Genomic DNA, 27,686 nt, shown 5'->3' on the forward strand with positions numbered 1-27,686 from the left:
CTTGAAGGGAAGACAAGAAAGTATATGGGTCAGGAAAAAAAGGTAGCTTTATTCCCATTTTACACATGAGGCAACTGAAACCAGACAGGTTAAGGATATAAGATAGTTATTTTTTTGGTTTTGTTTTTCCTGCTGTCAGGGTGAGAAATTTAAATCCAGGATTCTTGTGTCCTGAAACTAAGTTCTTTCCTTTAGAGGAGATAAGCCAAAAGATCCCTTTCCACTGACTGAGGCAAAAAAGGTGACTATTTGTGATATTGAGCATAGTTGGACTGGGAGAGAAAAGGTCTCCAACTCAAAATTGTTCAGAAGGATCGAAGGAAGGCGTAGACTGTAATCCATTGTCTTATTGTTAAGTTGGGTTGCATGGAAATGAAAATGCATAAGTAAGAGTTTAAACTGCTTTGTTTTATTTTTTATTTTTTTAATTGTGTAACTGACTTACAATTATATATTAGTTTCAGGTGTGCAACATAGTGATTCAATATTTTTATATATTGTACTCCATTTAAAGTTATTATAAAGTATTGGCTGTATTCCCTAGGCTGTGCAATATATTCTTGTATCTTATTTATTTTACCCATAGTAGTTTGTACCTCTTAATCCCCTCTCCCTATCTTGCCCCTCCCCACTTCCCTTTCCCCACTGGTAACCCACAGTTCTGTATATCTCTGAGTCTCCTTCTGTTTTTTCATATTCATTTATTTTTTAGACTCCATATATGTGATAACATTGAGTATTTGTCTCTCTCTGACTTATTTCACTAAGCATAATATGCTCTTAAGTCCATCCACGTTGTGGCAAATGTCAGAATCTCATTCTTTATTATGGCTGAGTAATATTCCATTATATATATAAACCACATCTTCTTTACCCATTCATCTGTTAACGGACACTTGGGTTGCTTTCATATTGTGGCTATTGTAAATAATGCTGCTATGAACATTAGGGTGCATCTATCTTTTCCAATTAGCATTTTTGTTTTATTCAGGTATACCCAAGTAGTGTAATTGCTGGGTCACATGGCAATTTTATTTTTAGTGTTTTGAGAAACCTCCATACTGTTTTCCTTCGTGGCTGCACCAATTTACATTCCCGCCAATAGTGTACGAGTGTTCTCTTTTCACCACATCCTTGCCAACATTTGTTATTTGCATTGTTTTTGATGATAGACATTCTGACAGGTGTGAAGTGATATATCATTGGGGTTTTGATATGCATTTCTCTGATGACTAGCAATGTTGAGCATCTTTTCATGTGCCTGATTGCCATCTGTATGTCTTCTTGGGAAAAATGTTAATTCAGGTCTTCTGACCATTTTTTTTTTTAAACATCTTTATTGGAATATAATTGCTTTACAATGGTGTCTTAGTTTCTGCTTTATAACAAAGTGAATCAGTTATACATATACATATATCCCCATATCTCCTCCTTCTTGTATCTCCCTCCCTCCCACCCTCCCAATCCCACCCCTCTAGGTGGTCACAAAGCACCGAGCTGATCTCCCTGTACTATGCAGCTGCTTCCCACTAGCTATCTATTTTACATTTGGTAGTGTATATATGTGCATGCCACTCTCTCACTTTGTCCCAGCTAACCCTTCCCCCTCCCCATATCCTCAAGTCCATTCTCTAGTAGTTCTGCATCTTTATTCCTGTCTTGCTCCTAGGTTCTTCATGACCTTTTTTTTTTTTTTTTAGATTCCATATATATGTGTTAGCATACTGTATTTGTTTTTCTCTTTCTGACTTACTTCACTCTGTATGACAGACTCTAGGTCCATCCACCTCACTACAAATGACCCAATTTCATTTCTTTTTATGGCTGAGTAATATTCCATTGTATATATGTGCCACATATTCTTTATCCATTCATCTGTTATGGACACTTAGGTTGCTTCCATGTCCTGGCTATTGTAAATAGAGCTGCAATGAACATTTTGGTACATGATTGTGCCAATTCAATTCTTTTTGAATTATGGTTTTCTCAGGGTATATGCCCAGTAGTGGGATGGCTGGGTCGTATGGTAGTTCTATTTTTAGTTTTTTAAGGAACCTCCATACTGTTCTCCATAGTGGCTATATCAATTTACATTCCCACCAACAGTGCAAGAGGGTTCCCTTTTCTCCACACCCTCTCCAGCATTTATTGCTTGTAGATTTTTTGATGATGGCCATTCTGACCAGTGTGAGGTGATATCTCATTGTAGTTTTTTTTTTTTTTTTTTTCATTGTAGTTTTGATTTGCATTTCTCTAATGATTAATGATGTTGAGCATTTTTTCATGTGTTTGTTGGCAATCTGTATATGTTCTTTGGAGAAATGTCTGTTTAGGTCTTCTGCCCATTTTTGGATTGGGTTGTTTGTTTTTTTTGATATTGAGCTGCATGAGCTGCTTGTAAATTTTGGAGATTAATCCTTTGTCAGTTGCTTCATTTGCAAATATGTTCTCCCGTTCTGAGGGTTGTCTTTTCGTCCTTTTTATGGATTCCTTTGCTGTGCAAAAGCTTTTAAGTTTCATTAGGTCCCATTTGTTTCTTTTTGTTTTTATTTCCATTTCTCTAGGAGGTGGGTCAGAAAGGATCTTGCTGTGATTTATGTCATAGAGTGTTCTGCCTCTGTTTTCCTCTAAGAGTTTCATAGTGTCTGGCCTTACATTTAGGTCTTTAATCCATTTTGAGTTTATTTTTGTGTATGGTGTTAGGGAGTGTTCTAATTTCATTCTTTGACATGTAGCTGTCCAGTTTTCCCAGCACCACTTATTGAAGAGGCTGGCTTTTCTCCACTGTATATGCTTGCCTCCTTTATCAAAGATAAGTTGACCATATGTGCGTGGGTTTATCTGTGGGCTTTCTATCCTGTTCCATTGATCTATATTTCTGTTATTGTGCCAGTACCATACTGTCTTGATTACTGTAGCTTTGTAGTATAGTCTGAAATCAGGGAGCCTGATTCTTCCAGCTCCGTTTTTCTTTCTCAAGATTGCTCTGGCTATTCGGGGTCTTTTGTGTTTCCATACACATTGTGAAATTTTTTGTTCTAGTTCTGTGAAAAATGCCAGTGGTAGTTTGATAGGGATTGCATTCCATCTGTAGATTGCTTTCGGTAGTATAGTCATTTTCACAATGTTGATTCTTCCAATCTAAGAACATGGTATATCTCTCCATCTGTTGGTATCATCTTTAATTTCTTTCATCAGTGTCTTATAGTTTTCTGCATACAGGTCTTTTGTCTCCTTAGGTAGGTTTATTCCTAGATATTTTATTCTTTTTGTTGCAGTGGTAAATGGGAGTGTTTTCTTAATTTCACTTTCAGATTTTTCATCATTAGCATATAAGAATGCCAGAGATTTCTGTGCATTAATTTTGTATCCTGCTACTTTACCAGATTAATTGATTAGCTTTAGTAGTTTTCTGGTAGCATCTTTAGGATTCTCTATGTATAGTATTGTGTCATCTGCAGTGAGAGCTTAACTTCTTTTCCGATTTGGATTCCTTTTATTTCTTTTTCTTCTCTGATTGCTGTGGCTAAAACTTCCAAAACTATGTTGAATACTAGTGGTGAGAGTGGGCAACCTTGTCTTGTTCCTGATCTTAGCGGAAATGGTTTCAGTTTTTCACCATTGAGGATGATGTTGGCTGTGGGTTTGTCATATAAGGCTTTTATTATGTTGAGGTAACTTCCCTCTATGCCTACTTTCTGGAGAGTTTTTATCATAAATGGGTGTTGAATTTTGTCAAAAGATTTCTCTGCATCTATTGAGATGATCAGATGGTTTTTCTCTGTCAATTTGCTAATATGGTATATCACATTGATTGATAGGCGTATATTGAAGAATCCTTGCATTCCTGGGATAAACCCCACTTGATCATGGTGTATGATCCTTTTAATGTGCTGTTGGATTCTATTTGCTAGTATTTTGTTGAGGATTTTTGCATCTATGTTCATCAGTGATATTGGCCTGTAGTTTTCTTTCTTTGTGACATCTTTGTCTGGTTTTGGTATCAGGGTGATGGTGGCCTCGTAGAATGAGTTTGGGAGTGTTCCTCCCTCTGCTATATTTTTGAAGAGTTTGAGAAGGATGGGTGTTAGCTCTTCTCTAAATGTTTGATAGAATCCACCTGTGGAGCCATCTGGCCCTGGGCTTTCGTTTGTTGGAAGATTTTAAATCACAGTTTCAATTTCAGTGCTTGTGATTGGTCTGTTTATATTTTCTATTTCTTCCTGGTTCAGTCTCTGAAGGTTGTGAATTTCTAAGAATTTGTCCATTTCTTCCAGGTTGTCCATTTTATTGGCATATAGTTGCTTATAGTAATCTCTTATGATGCTTTGTATTTCTGCAGTGTCAGTTGTTACTTCTCCTTTTTCACTTCTAATTCTGTTGATTTGAGTCTTCTCCCTTTTTTTCTTGATGAGTCTGGCTAATGGTTTATCAATTTTGTTTATCTTCTCAAAGAACCAGCTTTTAGTTTCATTGATCTTTGCTATTGTTTCCTTCATTTCTTTTTCATTTATTTCTGATCTGATCTTTATGATTTCTTTCCTTTTGCTAACTTTGGGGTTTTTTTGTTCTTCTTTCTCTAATTAGTTTAGGTGTAAGTTTAGGTTGTTTATTTGAGATGTCTCTTGTTTCTTAAGGTAGGATTGTATTGCTATAAACTTCCCTGTTAGAACTGCTTTTGCTGCATCCCATAGGTTTTGGGTCATCGTGTTTTCATTGTCATTTGTTTCAACTATAATCTCTTCAAATATTTTCTCAGTCTCTTTCTTTTTCTCTTCTTCTGGGACCCCTAAAATTCGAATGTTGGTGCGTTTAATGTTGTCTCAGAGGTCTCTGAGACTGTTCTCAATTCTTTTCATTCTTTTTTCTTTATTCTGCTCTGCTGTAGTTATTTCCACTATTTTATCTTCCAGGTCATGTATCCGTTCTTCTGCCTCAGTTATTCTGCTATTGATCCCTTCTTGAGAATTTTTAATTTCATTTATTGTGTTGTTCATCGCTGTTTGTTTGCTCTTTAGTTCTTCTAGGTCCCTGTTAAACGTTTCTTGTATTTTCTCCATTCTATTTCCAGGATTTTGGATCATCTTGACTATCATTATTCTGAATTCTTTTTCAGGTAGACTGCCTATTTCCTCTTCATTGTTAGGTCTGGTGGGTTTTTACCTTGTTCCTTCATCTGCTGTGTGTTTCTCTGTCTTCTCATTTTGCTTAACTTAGTGTGTTTGGGGTCTCCTGTTCGCAGGCTGCAGGTTCGTAGTTCCTGTTGTTTTTGGTGTCTGCCCACAGTAGCTAAGGTTGGTTCAGTGGGTTGTGTAGGCTTCCTGGTGGAGGTGACTAGTGCCTGTGTTCTGGTGGATGAGGCTGGATCTTGTCTTTCTGGTGGGCAGGTCCATGTCTGGTGGTGTGTTTTGGGGTGTCTGTTGCCTTTTTATGATTTTAGGCAGCCCCTCTGCTAATGGGTGTGGTTGTGTTCCTGTCTTGCTAGTTGTTGGGCATAGGCTTTCCAGCACTGTAGCTTGCTGGTCATTGAGTGGAGCTGGGTCTTGGTGTTGAGATGGAGATCTCTGGGAGATTTTCACCGTTTGGTATTATGTGGAGCTGGGAGGTCTCTTGTGGACCAATATCCTGAACTTGGCTCTCCCACCTCAGAGGCAGAGCCCTGACGACTGGTTGGAGCATCAAGAGCCTGTCATCCACATGGCTCAGAATAAAAGGGAGGAAAATAAAAGAAAGAAAGAAAAAAGAAGATAAAATAAAATAAAATAAAGTTATTAAAGTAAAAAATTATTATTAAAAAATTTTTTAAATTAAAAAAAAAAAAAAGGAAAGAAAGTAGATACCAACCAAACCAAAAAACAAATCCACCAATGATAACAAGCACTAAAAACTATACAAAAAAAAAAAAAAAGAAACAGGAAAAACGGCCAGACAGAACCCTAGGACAAATGGTAAACGCAAAGCTATACAGACAAAATCACACACAGAAGCATACACATACACACTCAGAAAAAGAGGAAAAGGGGAAAATATATATATATCATTGCTCCCAAAGTCCACTTCCTCAATTTGGGATGATTCGTTGTCTATTCAGGTATTCCACAGATGCAGGGACATCAAGTTGACTGTGGAGATTTAATCCGCTGCTCCTGAGGCTGCTGGGAGAAATTTCCCTTTCTTTTCTTTGTTTGCACAGCTCCTGGGGTTCAATTTTGGATTTGGCACTGCCTCTGCGTGTAGGTCGCCTGAGGGCGTCTGTTGCTGCCCAGACAGGATGGGGTTAAAGGAGCAGCTGATTCAGGGGCTCTGGCTCACTCAGGCCTGGGGAGGGAGGAGTACGGAATGCGGGGCAAGCCTGCAGCGGCAGAGACCGGCGTGACGTTGCAACAGCCTGAGGTGCCATGTGTTCTCCCGGGGAAGTTGTCCCTGGATCACGGGACCCTGGCAGTGGCGGGCTGCACAGGCTCCCGGGAGGGAGGTGTGGAGAGTGACCTGTGCTTGCACACAGGCTTCTTGGTGGCGACAGCAGCAGCCTTAGGGTCTCATGCCCGTCTCTGGGGTCCGCGCTGATAGCCGCGGCTCGCGCCCGTCTCTGGAGCTCCTTTAAGCAGCGCTCTTACTCCCCTCTCCTCGCGCACCAGGAAACAAAGAGGCAAGTAAAAGTCTCTTGCCTCTTTGGCAGGTCCAGACTTTTTCCGGGACTCCCTCCCGGCTAGCTGTGGCGCACTAGCCCCCTTCAGGCTGTGTTCACGCTGCCAACCCCAGTCCTCTCCCTGCATCCGACCGAAGCCCGAGCCTCAGCTCCCAGCCCCCGCCCGCCCCGGCGGGTGAGCAGACAAGCCTCTCGGGCTGGTGAGTGCTGCTCGGCACCGATCCTCTGTGCGGGAATCTCTCCGCTTTGCCCTCCTCACCCCTGTTGCTGCGCTCTCCTCCGTGGCTCCGAAGCTTCCCCGCTCCACCACCCGCAGTCTCCGCCAGTGAACAGGCTTCCTAGTGTGTGGAAACCTTTCCTCCTTCACGGCTCCCTCCCACTGGTGCAGGTCCCGTCCCTATTCTTTGTCTCTGTTTTTCCTTTTTTCTTTTGCCCTAGCCAGGTACATGGGGAGTTTCTTGCCTTTTGGGAGGTCTGAGGTCTTCTGCCAGCGTTCAGTAGGTGTTCTGTAGGAGTTGTTCCACATGTAGATGTATTTCTGACGTATTTGTGGGGAAGAAGGTGATCTCCACGTCTTACTCTTCCGCCATCTTGAAGCTCCTCCTTCTGACCATTTTTAATTCAGATTGTTTGGTTTTCTGCTGTTGAGTTGTGTGAGCTGTTTATATATTTGGATATTCAGTAAGTTGTCTTTTCATTTTGTTGATGGTTTCCTTTTGTGTGCAAAAGCTTTTAAGTTTGATTAGATACCATTTGTTTATTTTTGCTTTTATATCTGTTGCCTTAGGAGACAGATCCAAAACAATATTGCTATGTTTTATGTCAAAGAGTGTTCTGCTATGTTTCCTTCTAGGAGCTTTATGGTTTCCAGTCTTACATTTAGGTCTTTAATCCCTTCTGAGTTAATTTTTGTATATGACATGAGAAAATGTTATAATTTCATTCTCTTATGTGTAGGGGCCTGGTTTACTGTAGGACTTTGCCTGAATTGAGCCAATGATATAGGGAACTGTTACTGTTCCTTCAGTCTCTAGACTGACTTACTTTATAGACCCAGAGCCCTTAGAAAAGGAGGCAGGCACACCTGAGGAAGAAACTTCAGTAATATCACCAACACATAAGGGGACTTCCCTTCCCCAATGGGACCTGTAGACATTTCTCATGGTCACTGCACACTGAGACTAGGCAACTACCTCAAACTTCTAGGCGTTATTGAACAGTGACTTTGCAACAACACTGGTACCTGGGGACACAGGATGCCATTGGAGCGGGAGTTCAAGTTGTCTGAGTTTAGGAGATAAATGGATTTTTAACCAGGATATCTGTCAGTGGTCTCAGTGGAACCCTGATTATCACTCATGGTTTATTTTCTAGTTTCTGTGTGGTAGTTTAAATAGCGACCCTCAGCAGATAGTAGAATCCTCACTTTAGCTCCCAGACTCTTACAATAAAGGCTGTTATGGTCTAAAAGACCAAAGGAAGCATGTGGTATTTCACTTGCCTAAAAAACTAATAAATCAAAAGCAATACTACATTCCTTGGGGGAACCGCAGGTATTAGAACCACCAACAAAGATGTGAAAAGAGTGGTGTGGTCTTACCACATCCTCATTTTTTATTTATTTATTTACTTACATTTCTTTTTTCAACAAAATTTATTGCAGTATAGTTGATTTACAATGTTGTGTTAGTTTCAGGTGTAGAGCAAAATGATTCAGTTATACATATATTCATTCTTTTTCAGATTCTTTTCTCATATAGGTTAACACATAATATTGAGAAGAGTTCCCTGTGCTATACAGTAGGTCCTTGTTGGTTATCTATCTTATATATAGTAGTGTGTGTATGTTAATCCCAAGCTCCTTATTTAATCCTTCCCCCCTTGTTTCCCCTTTGGTAACCATAAGTTTGTTTTCAATATCTGTAAGTCTGTTTCTGTTTTGTAAATAAGTTCATTTGTATCATTTTTAAAAATTAGATTCCACATGGGTGATATCATATGATATTTGTCTTTCTCTGTGTGACTTACTTCACTTAGTAAGATAATCTCTAGGTCCATCCATGTTGCTGCAAATGGCATCATTTCATTCTTTTTTCTGGCTGAGTAATATTCCATTGTATTTATGTACCACATCTTCTTTATCCATTGCTCTGTCAGTGGACATTTAGGTTACTTCCATGTCTTGGCTATTATAAGTAGTGTTGCAATGAACATTGGGGTGCATGTATCTTTTCAGATTGTGGTTTTCTCTGGATATATGCCCAGGTGTGGGATTGCTGGATCATATGGTAGTTCTATTTTTAGTTTTTAAGGAACCTCCATACTGTTCTCCATAGTGGTTGTACCAATTTACATTCCCACCAAGAGTGTAGGAGGGTTCCCTTTTCTCCACACCCTCTCCAGCATTTATTGTTTGTAGACTTTTTGAAAACGGCCATTCTGACCAGTGTGAGGTGAGACCTCATTGTAGTTCTGATTTGCATTTCTCTAATAATTAATGATGTTGAGGATCTTTTCATGTGCCTATTGGCCATCTTTATGTCTTCTTTGGAGAACTGTCTGTTTAGATCTTCCACACATTTTTTGATTGGGTTGTTTGTTTTTTTGACATAGAGCTATGTGAGCTATTTGTATATTTTGGAGATTAATCCCTTGTCAGTCGTGTCATTTGCAAATATTTTCTCCCATTCTGTGGGCTGTCTTTTCATTTTGTTGATTGTTTTCTTTGCTGTGCAGAAGCTTTTGAGTTTAATTAGGTCCCATTTGTTTTTGTTTTTATTTTCAATACTCTAGGAGGTGGATCAAAGAAGATATTGCTGTGATTTATGTCAAAGAGTTTTCTGCCTGTGTTTTCCCCTGAGAGTTTTATAGTGTCCGGCCTTACATTTAGGACTTTGATCCATTTTGAGTTTATTTTTGTGTATGGTGTTAGAGAAAGTTCTAATTTCATTCTTTTACATATAGCTGTCCAGTTTTCCCAGCACCACTTCTTTTTTCCATTGTATATTCTTACCTCCTTTGTCATGGATTAATTGACCATAAGTGTGTGGGTTTATTTCTGGACTTCCTATTCTGTTCCATTGATCTATGTGTCTGTTTATTTGCCAGTATCATACTGTTTTGATTACTATAGCTTTGTAGTATAGTCTGAAGTCGGGGGACATGATACCTCCAGCTTTGTTCTTTATTCTCAAGATTGCTTTGGCAATTCTGGGCCTTTTATGGTTTATGTTAATTTTAGGATAATTTGTTCTAGTTCTGTGAAAAATGTCATGGGTGTTTTGATAGGGATTACGTTAAATCTGTAGATTGCTTTGAGTAGTATGGACATTTTAACAATATTAATTTTTCCAATTCATGAACATGGGATATCTTTCTATTTCTTTGTATCGTCTTCAATTTCTTTCAGCTTTCTGTAGTTTTCAGAGTACAGGTCTTTCACCTTCTTGGTTAAGTTTATTCCTAGATATCTTATTCTTTTTTTTTTTTTTTCCACACACACACACTGTATTTTATTTTTACAAGAGATAAATAGACTGACACCAAGCATTGTACATGGATGACCACAACAAAAGCAACAATGATTGCAATTACCAAACATGAAACACACTCATACTATGTCATAATATTGACATTCAGTCCAGTAATCCTCCACTGTAACAGCTCCTTTACTTTGCAGTGAAAATTGATTTGTATATTCTTTGCCTCTGAGTCCTTGTGGGATTTTTTTTTTTAATTCAGACAGATAGTCACAAAAATTATACTCATCCTCATCAGTTCACTCAGTTCCATGTAATTAATTTTTTTTTATCTTGATCTTTTCTTAGCACTTTTATGAGTTCATCAGTTTTTCATTAGAGTTCTGAAAATGCTTATTCATTCAGTTCAGCAGTACAGTCAGTTACCAGAAACCTGTACTTGTCAGAGTCTTTTCCATGAATTTCTTGAAGATGAAACCCTTTTATAGGAACATATTTGCAAAATCATCAGAGTACACCCAGAACTGTCTGTAAATGACAAAAGACTTAAAAATGACCATGGTTAAAGATTTGATGAAAGTTCATAATAATGCAGTTGACAAGAAAATTAGTTATTTCTGAGATATACATTTTAAAGTAATAACTAGGATTATTACTTATAACATTATACCAGAACATATAAGATTTTTAGAAGTTTCCTGTAATGTCTGAAACATTTATATTAACATATTTCCATACATATTTCCATACAAATACAAATATAAGATTTTTAGAAATTTCATGTAATGTCTGAAACATTTATATTAACATATTTCCATACATATTTCCATACAAATACAAATATAAGATTTTTAGAAATTTCATGTAATGTCTGAAACATTTATATTAACATACTTCCCTACAAATAACCCAATGAAAGTTTAGTATTAGTTGTTTTGTTTGTTTTTTTATACTGCAGGTTCTTATTAGGCATCAGTTTTATACACATCAGTGTATACATGTCAATCCCAATTGCCCAATTCAGCACACCACCATCCCCACCTCACCGCAGTTTTCCCCCCTTGGTGTCCATATGTCCATTCTCTACATCTGTGTCTCAACTTCTGCCTTGCAAACTGGCTCATCTGTACCATTTTTCTAGGTTCCACATACATGCATTAATATACGATATTTGTTTTTCTCTTTCTGACTTACTTCACTCTGTATGACAGTCTCTAGATCCATCCACGTCTCAACAAATGACTCAATTTTGTTCCTTTTTATGGCTGAGTAATATTCCATTGTATATATGTGCCACAACTTCTTTATCCATTCGTCTGTTGATGGGCATTTAGGTTGCTTCCATGACCTGGCTATTGTAAATAGTGCTGCAATGAACATTCGGGTGCATGTGTCTTTTTGAATTACTGTTTTCTCTGGGTATATGCCCAGTAGTGGGATTGCTGGATCATATGCTAATTCTATTTTTAGTTTTTTAAGGAACCTCCATATTGTTCTCCATAGTGGCTGTATCAATTTACATTCCCACCAACAGTGCAAGAGGGTTCCCTTTTCTCCACACCCTCTCCAGCATTTGTTGTTTGTAGATTTTCTGATGATGCCCATTCTAACAGGAGTGAGGTGATACCTCATTGTAGTTTTGATTTGCATTTCTCTAATAATTAGTGATGTTGAGCATCTTTTCATGTGCTTCGTGGCCGTCTGTATCTCTTCTTTGGAGAAATGTCTATTTAGGTCTTCTGCCCATTTTTGGATTGGGGTGTTTGTTTCTTTGATATTGAGCTGAATGAGCTGTTTATATATTTTGGAGATTAATCCTTTGTCCGTTGATTCATTTGCAAATATTTTCTCCCATTCTGAGGGTTGTCTTTTCGTCTTGTTTATGGTTTCCTTTGCTGTGCAAAAGCTTTGAAGTTTCATTAGGTCCCACTTGTTTATTTTTGTTTTTATTTCCATTACTCTAGGAGGTGGATCAAAAAAGATCTTGCTGTGATTTATGTCAAAGAGTGTTCTTCCTATGTTTTCCTCTAAGAGTTTTATAGTGTCCAGTCTTATATTTAGGTCTCTAATCCATTTTGAGTTTATTTTTGTGTATGGTGTTAGGGAGTATTCTAATTTCATTCTTTTACATGTAGCTGTCCAGTTTTCCCAGCACCACTTATTGAAGAGACTGTCTTTTCTCCATTGTATATCTTTGCCTCCTTTGTCATAGATTAGTTGACCATAGGTGCGTGGGTTAATCTCTGGGCTTTCTATCTTGTTCCATTGATCTATGTTTCTGTTTTTGTGCCAGTACCATATTGTCTTGATTACTGTAGCTTTGTAGTATAGTCTGAAGTCAGGGAGTCTGATTCCTCCAGCTCCATTTTTTTGCCTCAAGACTGCTTTGGCTATTCGGGGTCTTTTGTGTCTCCATACAAATTTTAAGATGATTTGTTCTAGCTCCGTAAAAAATGCCATTGGTAATTTGATAGGGATTGCATTGAATCTGTAGATTGCTTTGGGTAGTATACTCATTTTCACAATGTTGATTCTTCCAATCCAAGAACATGGTATATCTCTCCATCTGTTGGTATCATCTTTAATTTCTTTCATCAGTGTCTTATAGTTTTCTGCATACAGGTCTTTTGTCTCCCTAGGTAGGTTTATTCCTAGGTATTTTATTCTTTTTGTTGCAATGGTAAATGGGAGTGTTTCCATAATTTCTCTTTCAGATTTTTCATCATTAGTGTATAGGAATGCAAGAGATTTCTGTGCATTAATTTTGTAGCCTGCAACTTTACCATATTCATTAATTAGCTCTAGCAGTTTTCTGGTGGCAGTTTTAGGATTCTCTATGTATAGTATCATGTCATCCGCAAACAGTGACAGTTTTACTTCTTCTTTTCCAATTTGTATTCCTTTTATTTCTTTTTCTTCTCTGATTGCCATGGCTAGGACTTCCAGAACTATGTTGAATAATAGTGGTGAGAGTGCACATCCTTGTCTCGTTCCTGATCTTAGAGGAAATGCTTTCAGTTTTTCACCATTGAGAATGATGTTTGCTGTGGGTTTGTCATATATGGCCTTTATTATGTTGAGGTAGTTTCCCTCTATGCCCACTTTCTGGAGAGTTTTTATCATAAATGGGTGTTGAATTTTGTCAAAAGCTTTTTCTGCATCTATGGAGATGATCATATGGTTTTTATACTTCAGTTTGTTAATATGGTGTATCACATTGATTGATTTGCGTATGTTGAAGAATCCTTGCCTCCCTGGGATAAATCCCACTTGATCGAGGTGTATGATCCTTTTAATGTGTTGTTGGGTTCTGTTTGCTAGTATTTTGTTGAGGATTTTTGCATCTATATTCATCAGTGATATTGGTCTGTAATTTTCTTTTTTTTGTAGTGTCTTTGTCTGGTTTTGGTATCAGGGTGATGGTGGCCTCATAGAATGAGTTTGGGAGTGTTCCTTCCTCTGCAATTTTTTGGAAGAGTTTGAGAAGGATGGGTGTTAGCTCTTCTCTAAATGTTTGATAGAATTCACCTGTGAAGCCGTCTGGTCCTGGACTTTTGTTTGTTGGAAGATTTTTAATCACAGTTTCAATTTCATTACTTGTGATTGGTCTGTTGATATTTTCTGTTTCTTCCTGATTCAGTCTTGGAAGGTTATACCTTTCTAAGAATTTGTCCATTTCTTCCAGGTTGTCCATTTGATTGGCATAAAGTTGCTTGTAGTAGTCTCTTAGGATGTTTTGTATTTCTGCGGTGTCTGTTGTAACTTCTCCTTTTTCATTTCTGATTTTATTGATTTGAGTCCTCTCCCTCTTTTTCTTGATGAGTCTGGCTAATGGCTTATCAATTTTGTTTATCTTCTCAAAGAACCAACTTTTAGTTTTATTGATCTTTGCTATTGTTTTCTTTGTTTCTATTTCATTTATTTCTGCTCTGATCTTTATGATTTCTTTCCTTCTGCTAACTTTGGGTTTTGTTTGTTCTTCTTTCTCTAGTTTCTTTAGGTGTAAGGTTAGATTGTTTACTTGAGATTTTTCTTGTTTCTTTAGGTAGGCTTGTATAGCTATAAACTTCCCTCTTAGAACCGCTTTTGCTGCATCCCATAGGTTTTGGGTCGTCGTGTTTTCATTGTCATTTGTCTCTAGGTATTTTTTGATTTCCTCTTTGATTTCTTCAGTGATCTCTTGGTTATTTAGTAACGTATTATTTAGCCTCCATGTGTTTGTCTTTTTTACGTTTTTTTCCCTGTAATTCATTTCTAATCTCATAGTGTTGTGGTCAGAAAAGATGCTTGATATGATTTCAATTTTCTTAAATTTACTGAGGCTTGATTTGTGACCCAAGATGTGATCTATCCTGGAGAATGTTCCGTGCGCACTTGAGAAGAACGTGTAATCTGCCGTTTTTGGATGGAATGTCCTATATATATCAATTAAATCTATCTGGTCTATTGTGTCATTTAAAGCTTGTGTTTCCTTATTAATTTTCATTTTGGATGATCTGTCCATTGGTGTAAGTGAGGTGTTAAAGTCCCCCACTATTATTGTGTTACTGTCGATTTCCTCTTTTATAGCTGTTAGCAGTTGCCTTATGTATTGAGGTGCTCCTATGTTGGGTGCATATATATTTATAATTGTTATATCTTCTTCTTGGATTGATCCCTGGATCATTATGTAGTGTCCTTCCTTGTCTCTTGTAACATTCTTTATTTTAAAGTCTATTTTGTCTGATATGAGTATAGCTACTCCAGCTTTCTTTTGATTTCCATTTGCATGGAATATCTTTTTCCATCCCCTCACTTTCAGTCTGTATGTGTCCCTAGGTCTGAAGTGGGTCTCTTGTAGACAGCATATATATGGGTCTTGTTTTTGTATCCATTCAGCCAGTCTATGTCTTTTGGTTGGGGCATTTAATCCATTCACGTTTAAGGTAATTATCGATATGTATGTTCCTATGACCATTTTCTTAATTGTTTTGGGTTTGCTTTTGTAGGTCCTTTTCTTCTCTTGTGTTTCCCACTTAGAGAAGTTCCTTTAGCATTTGTTGTAGAGCTGGTTTGGTGGTGCTGAATTCTCTTAGCTTTTGCTTGTCTGTAAAGCTTTTGATTTCTCCATCAAATCTAAATGAGATCCTTGCTGGGTAGAGTAATCTTGGTTGTAGGTTCTTCCCTTTCATCACTTTAAGTATATCATGCCACTCCCTTCTGGCTTGCAGAGTTTCTGCTGAGAAATCAGCTGTTAACCTTATGGGAGTTCCCTTGTATGTTATTTGTCGTTTTTCCCTTGCTGCTTTCAGTAATTTTTCTTTGTCTTTAATTTTTGCCACTTTGATTACTATGTGTCTCGGCGTGTTTCTCCTTGGGTTTATTCTGTATGGGACTCTCTGCGCTTCCTGGACTTGGGTGGCTATTTCCTTTCCCATGTTAGGGAAGTTTTCGACTATAATCTCTTCAAATATTTTCTCTGGTCCTTTCTCTCTCTCTTCTCCTTCTGGGACCCCTATAATGCGAATGTTATTGCGTTTAATGTTGTCCCAGAGGTCTCTTAGGCTGTCTTCATTTCTTTTCATCCTTTTTTCTTTAGTCTGTTCCGCAGCAGTGAATTCCACCATTCTGTCTTCCAGGTCACTTATCCGTTCTTCTGCCTCAGTCATTCTGCTATTGATTCCTTCTAGTGTAGTTTTCATTTCAGTTATTGTATTGGTCATCTCTGTTTGTTTGTTCTTTAATTCTTCTAGGTCTTTGTTAATCATTTCTTGCATCTTCTCAATCTTTGCCTCCATTCTTATTCCGAGGTCCTGGATCATCTTCACTATCATTATTCTGAATTCTTTTTCTGGAAGGTTGCCTATCTCCACTTCATTTAGTTGTTTTTCTGGGTTTTTTTCTTGTTCCTTCATCTGGTACATAGCCCTCTGCCTTTTCATCTTCTCTGTCTTTCTGTAACTGTGGTTTTTGGTCCACAGGCTGCAGGATTGTAGTTTTTCTTGCTTCTGTTGTCTGCCCTCTGGTGGTTGAGGCTATCTAAGAGGCTTGATGTGAGGCTCTGGTGGTGGGTAGAGCTGACTGTTGCTGTGGCGGTCAGAGCTCAGTAAAACCTTAATCTACTTGACTGTTGATGGGTGGGGCTGGGTTCCCTCCCTGTTGCTGTGGCGTCAGAGCTCAGTAAAACCTTAATCCACTTGACTGTTGATGGGTGGGGCTGGGTTCCCTCCCTGTTGGTTGTTTTGCCTGAGGCAACCCAACACTGGAGCCTACCTGTGCTCTTTGGTGGGGTTAATGGCAGACTCTGGGAGGGCTCACGCCAAGGAGAACTTCCCAGGACCTCTGCTGCCAGTGTCCTTATCCCCACGGTGAAACAGAGCCACCACTTGCCTCTGCAGGAGACCCCCCAACACCAGCAGGTACATCTGGTTCAGTCTCCCCCAGGGTCACTGCTCCTTCCCCTGGGTCCCGATGCACACATTACTTTGTGTGTGCCCTCCAAGAGTGGGGTCTCTGTTTCCCCCAGTCCTGTCACAGTCGTGCAATCAATTCCCACTAGACTTCAAAGTCTGATTCTCTAGGAATTCCTCCTCCCGTTGCCGGACCCCCAGGTTGGGAAGCCTGACGTGGGGCTCAGAACCTTCACTCCAGTGGGTGGACTTCTGTGGTATAAGTGTTCGCCAGTCTGTGAGTCACCCACCCAGCAGTTATGGGATTTGATTTTACTATGATTGCGCCCCTCCTACTGTCTCACTGTGGCTTCTCCTCTGTCCTTGGACATGGGGTATCCTTCTTGGTGAAGTCCAGGGTCTTCCTGTCAATGATTGTCCAGCAGCCAGTTGTGATTCTGGTGCTCTCGCAAGAGGGAGTGAGAGCACGTCCTTCTACTACGCCATCTTGGTTAATCTCCTATCTTATTCTTTTTGATGCAGTTTTAAAAAGGATTGTTTTCTCTTTATGATTGTTATTATTAGCTTATAGAAAAGCAACAGATTTCTGTATATTAATCTTGTATCCTGCAACTTTACCGAGTTCACTTATTAGTTCTGATAGTTTTTTGGTGGAGACTTTAAGGTTTTCTATATATAGTATCATGTCATCTGCAAATAGTGACAGTTTTACTCCTTCCCTTCCAGTTGGATGCGTTTTATTTCTTTTTCTTGTCTGAATGCTGTGGCTAGGACTTTCATTACTGTGTTAAATAGAAGTAAGGAGAATGGGCATCCTAGTTTTGTTCCTGAGTTCAGCAAGAAGGCTTTCAGCTTTTCGCTGTTTAGTATGATGTTAGCTGTGGATGTGTCATAAATAGCCTTTATTATGTTGACATATGTTCCCTCTATACCAACTTTGATAAGAATTTTCGTCATGAAAAGGTATTGAATTTTATCAGATCATTTTTTTGCACTTATTGAGATGATCATGGGATTTTTATCCTTCCTTTTGTTAATGTGGTGTATCATATTGATTGATTTATGGATCTTGAACCATCCTCGCTTACCTGGAATAAATTCTACTTGATAATGTTGTATGATCCTTTTAAGATATTGTTGATTTGATTTTGCTAATATTTTGTTGACGAATTTTGCCTCCATATTCGTCAGAGATATTGGCTGGTAATTTTGTCTAGTTTAGGTATCAGGTTAATGGTGGCCTTGTAGAGTTAATTTGGGAGAGTTCTCTCTGTTTCAATTTTTAAAAAATAGTTTGAGAAAGATAGATATTAGCTGTTTTTTATATATGTTTGGGAGAATTCCCCCGTGAAGCTGTCAGTCCTGGGCTTTTGTTTGCTGGCAGTATTTTTTTATCATTAAAAAAAAATTTTTTTTTATTACTAATTCAGTTTCACTAATGGTGCACAATCTGTTCAGATTGTCTATTTCTTACTGATCCAGTCTTGGAAGAGTGTATGTGTCTAGAAATTTATCCTTTTCCTCTAGGTTGTCCAATTTGTTGGCATATAACTGTTTGTATTATTCTCTTATGATTTTTTCTCTGTGATACCGATTATTTCTCCTCTTTCATTTCTTACTTTGTTTATTTGAGTCCTCTCTATTTTTCTTGATGAACCTGGACACAGGCTTATTGTTTTTGTTTAACCTTTCAAAAAAACAGATCTTGGTTCCATTGACTTTTTTTCTATTGGGTTTTTTTTTTGTCTCTGTTTTTATTTATTTCCTCTTTGATCTTTATAATTTTCTTCCTTCTGCTGACATTGGGCTTCCTTTGTTCTTCTCTTTCTAATTCCTTTAGGTAGTAGGGTAGGTTGTTTTTTAAGATTTTTCTTGTTTCTTAGGGTAGGCCTGTATTGCTATAAACTTCCCTCTTAGAACTGCTTTTTTTGTGTTCCATAGATTTTGGAAAGTTGTCGGTTTGTTTGTTTTTGTTTCATTTCTCTCAAAGTATTTTCTGATTTCCTCTTTGATTTCTTCATTGACCCATTGGTTTTTTTTTTTAATTAATTAATTAATTAATTAATTTTTGGGTGTGTTGGGTCTTTGTTTCTGTGTGAGGGCTTTCTCTAGTTGTGGCAAGCAGGGGCCACTCTTCATCGTGGTGCGCGGGCCTCTCACTGTCGTGGCCTCTTGTTGCAGAGCACAGGCTCCAGACGCACAGGCTCAGTACTTGTGGCTCACGGGCCCATTTGCTCCGCAGCATGTGGGATCTTCCCAGACCTGGGCTTGAACCCGTGTCCCCTGCATTGGCAGGCAGATTCTCAACCACTGCGCCACCAGGGAAGCCCCATTGGTTTTTTTAGTAGCATGTTTTTCAGTTTCTGCGTGTTTGTGTTTTTCTCATTTTTCTTCCTGCAATTGATTTCTGGTCATACCACTGTAGTTGGAAAAATGCTTGATATCATTTCTATCCTCTTAAATGTTCTGAGACTTGTTTTGTAGCCTACCATGTGATCTACCCTGGAAAACATTCTCTGTACACTAGAAAAGAATGTGTATTCTGCTGTTTTTGGATGAAATATCCTGTAGGTATCTATTAAGTCCAACTGGTCTAAAGTGTCATTTAAGACTATTATTTCCTTGTTGACTTTATGTCTGGATGATCTGTCCATTGATGTAAGTGAGATGTTAAATTCCCCTAATATTATTGTATCATTGTCAATTTCTCTCTTTTTTATTTATTTATTTATTTATTTATTTATTTATTTATTTTATTTTTGGCTGTGTTGGGTCTTCGGTTCGTGCGAGGGCTTTCTCCAGTTGCGGCAAGCGGGGGCCACTCTTCATCGCGGTGCGGGGACCGCTCTTCATCGCGGTGCGCGGGCCTTTCTCTATCGCGGCCCCTCCCGTCGCGGGGCACAGGCTCCAGACGCGCAGGCTCAGCAATTGTGGCTCACGGGCCCAGCTGCTCCGTGGCATGTGGGATCTTCCCAGACCAGGGCTCGAACCCGTGTCCCCTGCATTAGCAGGCAGATTCTCAACCACTGCGCCACCAGGGAAGCCCAATTTCTCTCTTGATGTCTGTTAATATTTGCTTTATATACTTAGTTGCCCCTATATTAGGCATATTTGTTAGCAAATGTTATATCCTTTTCTTCTGTTTATCCCTTTATCATTATATAATGCCCATTTTGTCTTTTGGTAAGACTTTGTTTCAAAGTCTCTTTTGTCTGATATGGGTATGCCTGCCCCCTGCTTTCTTGTCATTTCCATTTGCATGAAGTATCTTTCTTCCATCACCTCACTTTCAGTCTGTGTGCTTTTAGCTCTGAAGTGGACCGCTTGTAAGCAGCACATGGATGGATCTTGGGTTTTATTGTGTGTGTTTTTTTTTTAATCCAATCAGCCATCCTATGTCTTTTCATTGAAACATTAAGTCCACTGGCATTTAAAGTGATTATTGATAGGTATGTACTTATTGCCACTTTGTTACTTGTTTTCTGATTCATTTTGTTGTTCCTCTCTGTTCTTTTCTTCTTCTTTTAGTTTCTTCCCTTGTGTTTGGTGATTTTCTTTAGTGGTATGCTTGTGTTCCTTTACTATATATTTGCTTTTACTAGTGGGATTTTTCCTTTCCTACAGATTCTTACTTCTTGTTGTAGCCTATTCTTTTCCACTTAGAGAAGAACCTTTAACACTTCTTTTAGAATTGGTTTAGTGTTGATGTACTCTTAGCTTTTGCTTATCTGAGAAGTTTTTTATCCCTTCTTCAATTCTGAGTGATAATCTTGCTGGATAGAATATCCTAGGTTGTAGGTTTTTCCCCTTTCAGCACTTTAAATATATCATGCCACTTCCTTTTGGCCTGCAAAATTTCTGCAGAAAAATCCATTTATAGTCTTATGGGGGTTCCCTTGTATGTGATTCTTTGTTTTTCTTCTGCTACCTTTAGAATTCTCTTTTATCTTTAACTTTTGCCATTTTAATTATGATATGTTTTGGTGTGGTTCTCTGATTTCATCTTGTTTGGGGTGCTCTATGCTTCCTGTACCTGGATATCTGTTTTCGTCTTCAGGTTTGGGAAGTTTTCAGCTATAATTTCATCAAATAAGTTTTGACCCCTTTTTTTTTCTCTCTTCTCCTTCTAGGACCCGTGTAATGTGAATGTTATTATGTTTGATGTTGTTCCAATGGTCCCTTAAACTGTTTTCATTTTTTAAAATTTGTTTCTCTTTTTGCTGATCTGATTGGATGTTTTCCATTATTCTATCTTCCGGAACACTATGTGTTCCTCTGTATCACTTAGTCTGTTGTTAATTATTTCTAGTATGTTTTTCATTTCAGTTATTGTATATTCAGTTTTGACTGTTTTTTTCATATTTTCTAGTTCATCTATTCTTTTCCCTAGTTCAGTTAGCATTCTTATTACTAATCTTTAAACTCTTTTTCTGGTAATTAATTCATCTCTGTTGCATTGGTTGGTTTTTTTTCTTCTTTTGTTTGAAATAAAATCCTCTGTCTTCTTGTTTTGGTTAACTTTCTCTGTCTCTATAAAATTAGGTAAAAGTTACCTATTCTGGGCTTGAATTTGTGTCCTTGTGTGAGAGCATCCCTATACAGTCTGTGTGTTCCCAGTGGATTTCACGGGAGAGTTTGATCTGGTGTGAACATAAGTCATGTCTTTCCCCAGAACGTGCTGGCAGCTATCAACTTTGTAGGGGTTGGGGCTGGAGATGGAGGAGCTAGAGCCAAAGCCAGGTGTGAGTGGGAGCTTCTCCTCTGCTCAGTGGCCAACACCACCCTGGAGCTGGAGCAGAAACCCTGGGTTGGGCTCAAGCCAGCTCCCTCCCCCACAACTGTGCACTCTCCTCAGCTGTGGCAGCCCTGGTTCTGGTGGGGAACTGTGCCTCAGAGCAAGAGGGGCTGGAAAGGGTGCTTGGCATGGGCCAGGGCATGCACTGAGGCAGTTGTGGGAAACCAGCCAGAGTCCTGGGCAGTTTCAATCTGCTTCCTCTCTCTTGTCATGAGAGTGAGCAAGAATGTGTGTATTCTTCATGAGCAGAGTCTAGATTTCTTACAGCCCTGTTGTCAGTCCTATTGGTTTTCAAACAATCTAAGGGCACTCGTCCTCCCACTGTTGGGCCCCAGGGCTGGGGGACCCAGGATGTGGTTCAAGCCACTCCCCAGGGATATCTCCACCCTTGTAATCTCCCCCCTCTTCTGTGTCCCCTCCTAGGGGTGCAGGTCCCAACCTGATTGATTCTCTTCCCTTCCTACCCAACTCCATGTGGATCTTTCTTATAGCCTTGGTTGCATAAGGGTCTTTCTGTCAGTCTCCAGTCCATTTCCAGTGAGAATTGCTCCACATGTAGATGTATTTTTACTGTATTCACAGGGGTGGGAGGAGGACAGGAGGTGGATTCTGCGTCTTCCTACTCTGCCATCTTGACCTCCTCCTGCTTTATTTCTTTTAAAAGAAGGCTTTGCACTGCCTCTCATTCCTGAGTAGATTTAAAATGTAATGTATATATTTAGATCAAATGTAAATGTGAAATGTAAATGAAGATTTTTTTCCTTTCCCATTAATACCATCAAGAGCATTCAAAACATACTTATAAGTAGTGTTGGTAGGTTCAGTTAACACAGAAAATATCTGTCTGATTTAAATACTCAGGTGGCAGCTTAAACCGATTACCTCTTGTGCTTGTGTATGTGTATGTGTGTGGGCTTGCACATGGGTAACATACCATGTGTGTGTATTTGTACGTATGTGAGTTTCAGTAGAGAGGGACAACGTTGGTTGGGCATCCTTGATTTATAATCTGGCTCTCTGTCCTACTCTACCTCTGTTTGAGGGATAATGAGAGAAAAGAATGAATTAGTGATCTAAAGTTTAGTAATAATCAAATATTAATTACATTATTGCTTGAGTGTAGAGACTTAATGGTCTGCATGTGTATGTGTGATCTGTGAAACCAGGCTTGTTAAGAGCTCCAAATCTGGTTTTGACTAGTTTGGACACCGGAATTCTTTTTAAAATAAAATTTTATTTATTATGAACTTAAGTTCATCATTGAAAACTTGGAAAGCACAATAAGTAGGATAAAAATGAGTTAATAGTAATGAATAAATGAATGAAATAATAACGGGTGAATAAAATCACTCATTACTCCACCACGAAGACATAACCACCATTACTATCTTGCTATATAAATTTCTAGTGTTCTCACTTGCTCCTCTCCTGCGTCCCATGATGCCTTGTCCTGTGCTGTACTGTGCACTCTTGGCTTCAAAACCCTTATTACCAGTCGCAGAGATTCTTTATATGTGCTTGTCCTCCCTCCCTCCCTCTTTCCTTGCTTTCCTTCCTTCTACCCATCCTTATTTCTCTCTCCCCCACTTCCTCCTTCCTCCCTCTCTCCCTCCCTCCCTCCCTTCCTTCCTTCCTTCCTTCCTTCCTTCTTTTCCTTCCTTCCTTTCATTCCTTCCTTTCTCCCTTTCTTTCAATATGCCATATGTCTTAGCCCAGGTACCATAGCAAACAGCCCCTTAGGCAGATTATATGCACTAACGCTTTACTGAAAACTAGAGTAAGGAGAAGGGAAGTTGGGGGTTTGGGGGTGGCAAATAAAAAGGTGGTGTGACTGAGCTGGTCATAGGTTTACAAGAAAATAAAGCTGATTGCTCGATAGTGCTGATATCTCCAGTAGGAGATGAACCCACTCTGTGTGGGGAGAGTCAGGGGTGGGGTTGAGCAAGTGTGAACAAACACATGTCAGCTCCTTCCATCTCCTCTCTCACCCTGGTCAGTTTGCCTCACTGGATGTTAACTCCCCACATGCCTAGGTTGTGTTACCTGGCTCTTCTTAACAGCCACTGTACAAACTCCTTGAGTCCCATGGTGTGGGACCTGGCCATGGTCACAGGGAAGGTCACGCCAAAACCTCGTCTGGTGGGCAGTTGAGGGCAGCAACATCAGAAGATGAGACAGTGGTGGCAGCCAGGGCTTTACAATGTGGGGACTGTGGGAAGCCTATTGGAACTGCTGCAGCTAGAAAGCAGGCAAATGGTCAACATCAGGAGGAAGGGGAGCTGGGTAGATTTGAGGGGAAGCATTAACTGGGTCCACCAGTGCACTGTCTTTAAATTTCATCACCTTGCTTCTTTAAAAGGCTTTGCTCCTTTTCGAGAGTCTCTTCAGTCTGTTGGCCCCCGGCTCTACTGGGTAATGGGAATGGTTGATGCTTCCTGTCTCTAACGGCAGTGGTCAGTCTGGAGTCTGTATTCTTGCTCTGAGAAGCACTCATTCTCTCCCCATATCCCCTCCAGCATGCTGGGTCCAAGGAGAAGGTTTTATTTTTAATTCCTTTAGTTACAAAAGTCCCTTCCTTATTAGAGTCTAGATTAAAACACAGCCCTCATTATAAAGCGTCAGACTTTTCCTGTCTAACATCATTAAATATTCCCTAGCACAGTAACTCTGTATTTGTGTATTTAACCACTTTAATTCTCTATCCCGTGGGATACTTATGCTCTTATAATTTATGTGTAAAAGCACTTCTGACTCTTGCCCACTTAAAATATGTGAATGCCGCCTTTGAAAAATTCCTTGTGAAGCTTTCTGAACTAGAGACCACTGTGAACATAACATCTGTTATTTCCTTCTAATATTTATTTTTGGCACCATCATGCCTCTAAAGGATATGTCATAAGGAACCAGTTGTCAGGTTGGAGTTAATAGTACTAATAGTAAAAATATTACTTAAAGTAAACACTAAATTCCAGTTTCTCGAGAAGCTTTTGAAGATACAATTTTTACCTAGTTTTGTGAGTGAAAATTCTTTAATCTTGTCTTAAGGTAGGCATCTTGGCATGTCATAGAACTTTCCAGGACACTTTTTGTGCTTTCTCTTGTAGGTCTGAATCTCCTAGAGGGACAGTCTCGGGCCATCACCTGGGAACAGTTTCAGATTGTTGACAATAATGACATTCATGCTGTCCAGGTAGTCATCGTGGGTGGCCTGCAGCATGGATGGCTTACTCTGAGAGGTGAATGAACAAACTTTGTAACTTAGAAAAAAACCCAAGAAGTGTTTTCTCCAAAAGCAAATCACATTTAACAGGATATATGTAGTATCTCTTGGGCTTCATTTCTAAATGAATTATCGTAATCCCCAGATCCGGAGATCTTGAAACCACTGGCTTTTGTATTAGGATGCTCAAATCAATGGAGGACATTTTATGAATGGTCTTTTGTACTTGAGTCATTGTTTAAATCTCAGAGCCATGTAGGGTTCCTTCTAAATATACTCCTTAACAGATTATCTTATCCCAGTTCAAAGACAAAATATTTCCTTTTCATTTCTCTGCTTCAGAGAAATGGAGTGAAAAACAGAAAAACAGAAAAACTTATGTTTTTTTAATACGTTAGTAATAATTATGCTGTTATGTTATTAGTAGCAGTTGCTGTTGTTTAAAAGAAATGAATTTATAGTTATAAAGATGGTAGTTAACAAGGTAATGGCCCTAATAAAAATATCCATACTTAATGGTAATATAGTCCATTCCTTGTAATGAGCTCAGAGGATTTAATTCCATTATCCTCTTAGTTTGCTTAACTGTAAAGTAGAAAGAGAGCTCTTCTTTATCATTGCTTGTGATTAGGAAATTCTGAAAAAATAAAATCAAAAATAAAATGATAAATTCTCTTGCCTAATCCCAAGACAGTGGGAGCTTAGCTTAAGCTGGATGTATTAGTTAGGATGGATGTTCAGCTGCATGTAAGGAAAACCCAACTACAGCAGCTTAAAAATTCAGGAGTCACTTTCTCCTTGTGACAAGTTGCACAGAGGTAGGTATTCTGTATCCATGATGCCAGCGGCTCTTTTCTGCTCTGTCAGTGGTCACAGGATGGCGCCTACACCTCTAGGCTTTTACTCAGTGTTAGGGGAAGGAAGAAAGAGAAGGAACAATAAAAAAATTACGCCATCTAAGTTTGCTGTTTTACAACTTTTCCTAGGAGCCTGATACAATGAAGTCTGATTGTATCTCTTATCAAGTTACATACTATCCCCCTAGGTGCAACAGAGTCTGGGAACCTGAGTCTTTTTAAATAGTCATATTACCATTCTAAATAAAACTAGGATTCTGGTACTGAGGAAGAAACAGAAAGTTCCTGTTGGGCAAGTAACTCATAGTGTGCATTATACTCATGTTTAATCCATAAAACCATATGGAGTTGGGAAAGAAATGGGACACCTGCCGTCAAGAATTGTAATAGTTTGTGCAGAGTGAAGCAGTGTTTATCAGTACTATAGAAATGAAGTGGAGAGTCATAGTCCATAATGCAATGATGCTCTGGCTCAGAGGAAGAAAATAGTGTAAACATTTATTAAGCATTTACTTTGTGCCAGATCGTACAAAGCATTCTACATACTTTATCTCACATCAGCTTTATGAAGCAAGGTACTAATTATTACACTCACTTTGCACATGAAACCTGAGATTTAGAGAAGTTGACTTGTCTGTCTGGAAAGTTGCCGAGCTGGGATTCGAACCCAGGCCATTTGCTACCAGAGCTCTAGCTCTTGCTCATTAAGCTAGTGATTCTCAAACTTTAGCGTGCATTAGACTCCTGGAAGGCTTGGTAAAACATAAATTGCTGGGACCCACCGGCAGAATTTCTAATTCAGTAGGTCTGGGATAGGACCTGAGAACTTGCATTTATAATGACTTCCCAGATGGTGCTGATGCTGCTAGTTCGAGACCACTACTCTAAGAAGTGCTGTCGGATGATGATAATGAGTCAAAGAACGATGAATACTTATTGTAGGTACACTATTGTGTGAGTTCTCTCATCCTTAAGAGGGAATGTTAGGTAGGTATTATTATCTCTGTTTTATAGATGAGTCTCAAATAAATTAAATACCTTGCCCAAGTCCACCCAGCTAATAAGTATTACAGCCAGTATTCAAAACCAGGTCTTTGGAGCCCCAGAACCCACTAAACAATCTATGGTTTTTCCAGGTGAGGGAAGCATTGGCTGCACCACTTTCCATTTCACACCCTCTCCTGTAGTGCTGCTTTCACTAACCTGCTGCCTCCACACCTTTTTCATTCCGCTCCACCTCTGTTCTTTCCATCAGGGGGGAAGGGGTTTCTCTTCACCGTGGCTGACCTTCAGGCTGGAGTCGTTCAATATCATCATGACGACAGTGACTCCACCAAAGACTTTGTGGTCTTCAGGATATTCGACGGCCAACACAGCATCCGACATAAGTTTCCCATCAACATCTTGCCCAAAGATGATAGTCCACCATTCCTCATAACCAACGTTGTGATTGAGCTGGAGGAGGGGCAGACCATACTGATCCAGGGTTCCAAGCTGAGAGCTTCAGACATGGACTCCAGTGATGACTACATCTTCTTTAATATCACGAAACCCCCGCAGGCTGGAGAGATCATGAAGAAGCCAGCACCAGGACTGATAGGTAAGTTCTGGGCAGTTAAGATCATTTGTGTCAGAATTTGTGCTAAGGGGGACATCAAGTTTATGAGGTAAGATTCTATTATTATTATTACCATTTCATAGATGGGAAGCCTGAGATTTAGGTTGAGTTGATCTATCCATCTGGAATCTAGAAAGTTCCAGAGCTGGGCCTCAATATAACCATTACACTATGAAAAATTAAGTCTGCTATGCAAGGTAAGAGAACAAATAAGGTTGAAGAAATATGTTTGACCTATTCTAGATTATTGATAAAGAAATTTCATGAATAACATTTATTTACATTTTGTTAGAATAATTTCATAACTACTTTTTGAAGTAGGTAGGTCAGGAGCTTGACAAAATGGGTATCAAGCAGTTTTACTTAAGACTGTTTCTTTTTTTAAACATATTTAATTTTATTTTTAATTAATTAATTATTTAAAAATTGAGATATAGTTGATGTACAATATTATATGTTTCAGGTGTATAACAGTGATTCACAATTTTTAAACATTATACTCCATTTATTGTTATTATAAAATATTGGCTATATTCCCCATGTTGTACAACATATCTTGAAGCTTATTTATTTTATACATAGTAGTTGGAACCTCTTAATCCCATATGCCTATATCGCTCCTCCCCCTTCACTCTCCCCATGGGTAGCCACTAGTTTGTTCTCTATATCTGTGATTCTG

The 27,686-nt window shown here is 38.9% G+C and overlaps 1 protein-coding gene across 8 annotated transcripts in view; it reads left to right on the plus strand.

The window, feature by feature from the left end:
* The window catches only part of FREM1 (FRAS1 related extracellular matrix 1), a 226,594-nt gene that overhangs the window by 60,727 nt on the left and 138,181 nt on the right, over window positions 1-27,686 (plus strand). For all 8 annotated transcript variants that reach the window (XR_009008576.1, XM_057548002.1, XM_007176771.2 and 5 more), the window contains 2 exons: window positions 24,417-24,548; window positions 26,645-26,989. Coding sequence is in view for 7 of the 8 variants with exons in the window: in XM_057548002.1 (XP_057403985.1) it covers window positions 24,417-24,548; window positions 26,645-26,989 (477 nt within the window). In the remaining variant the exon portion in view is untranslated. The remainder of the gene's footprint in view (window positions 1-24,416; window positions 24,549-26,644; window positions 26,990-27,686) is intronic.

Source organism: Balaenoptera acutorostrata, chromosome 6 (assembly GCF_949987535.1).
Source record: "Balaenoptera acutorostrata chromosome 6, mBalAcu1.1, whole genome shotgun sequence".
In the NCBI taxonomy this organism is placed as follows: Eukaryota; Metazoa; Chordata; class Mammalia; order Artiodactyla; family Balaenopteridae; genus Balaenoptera; species Balaenoptera acutorostrata.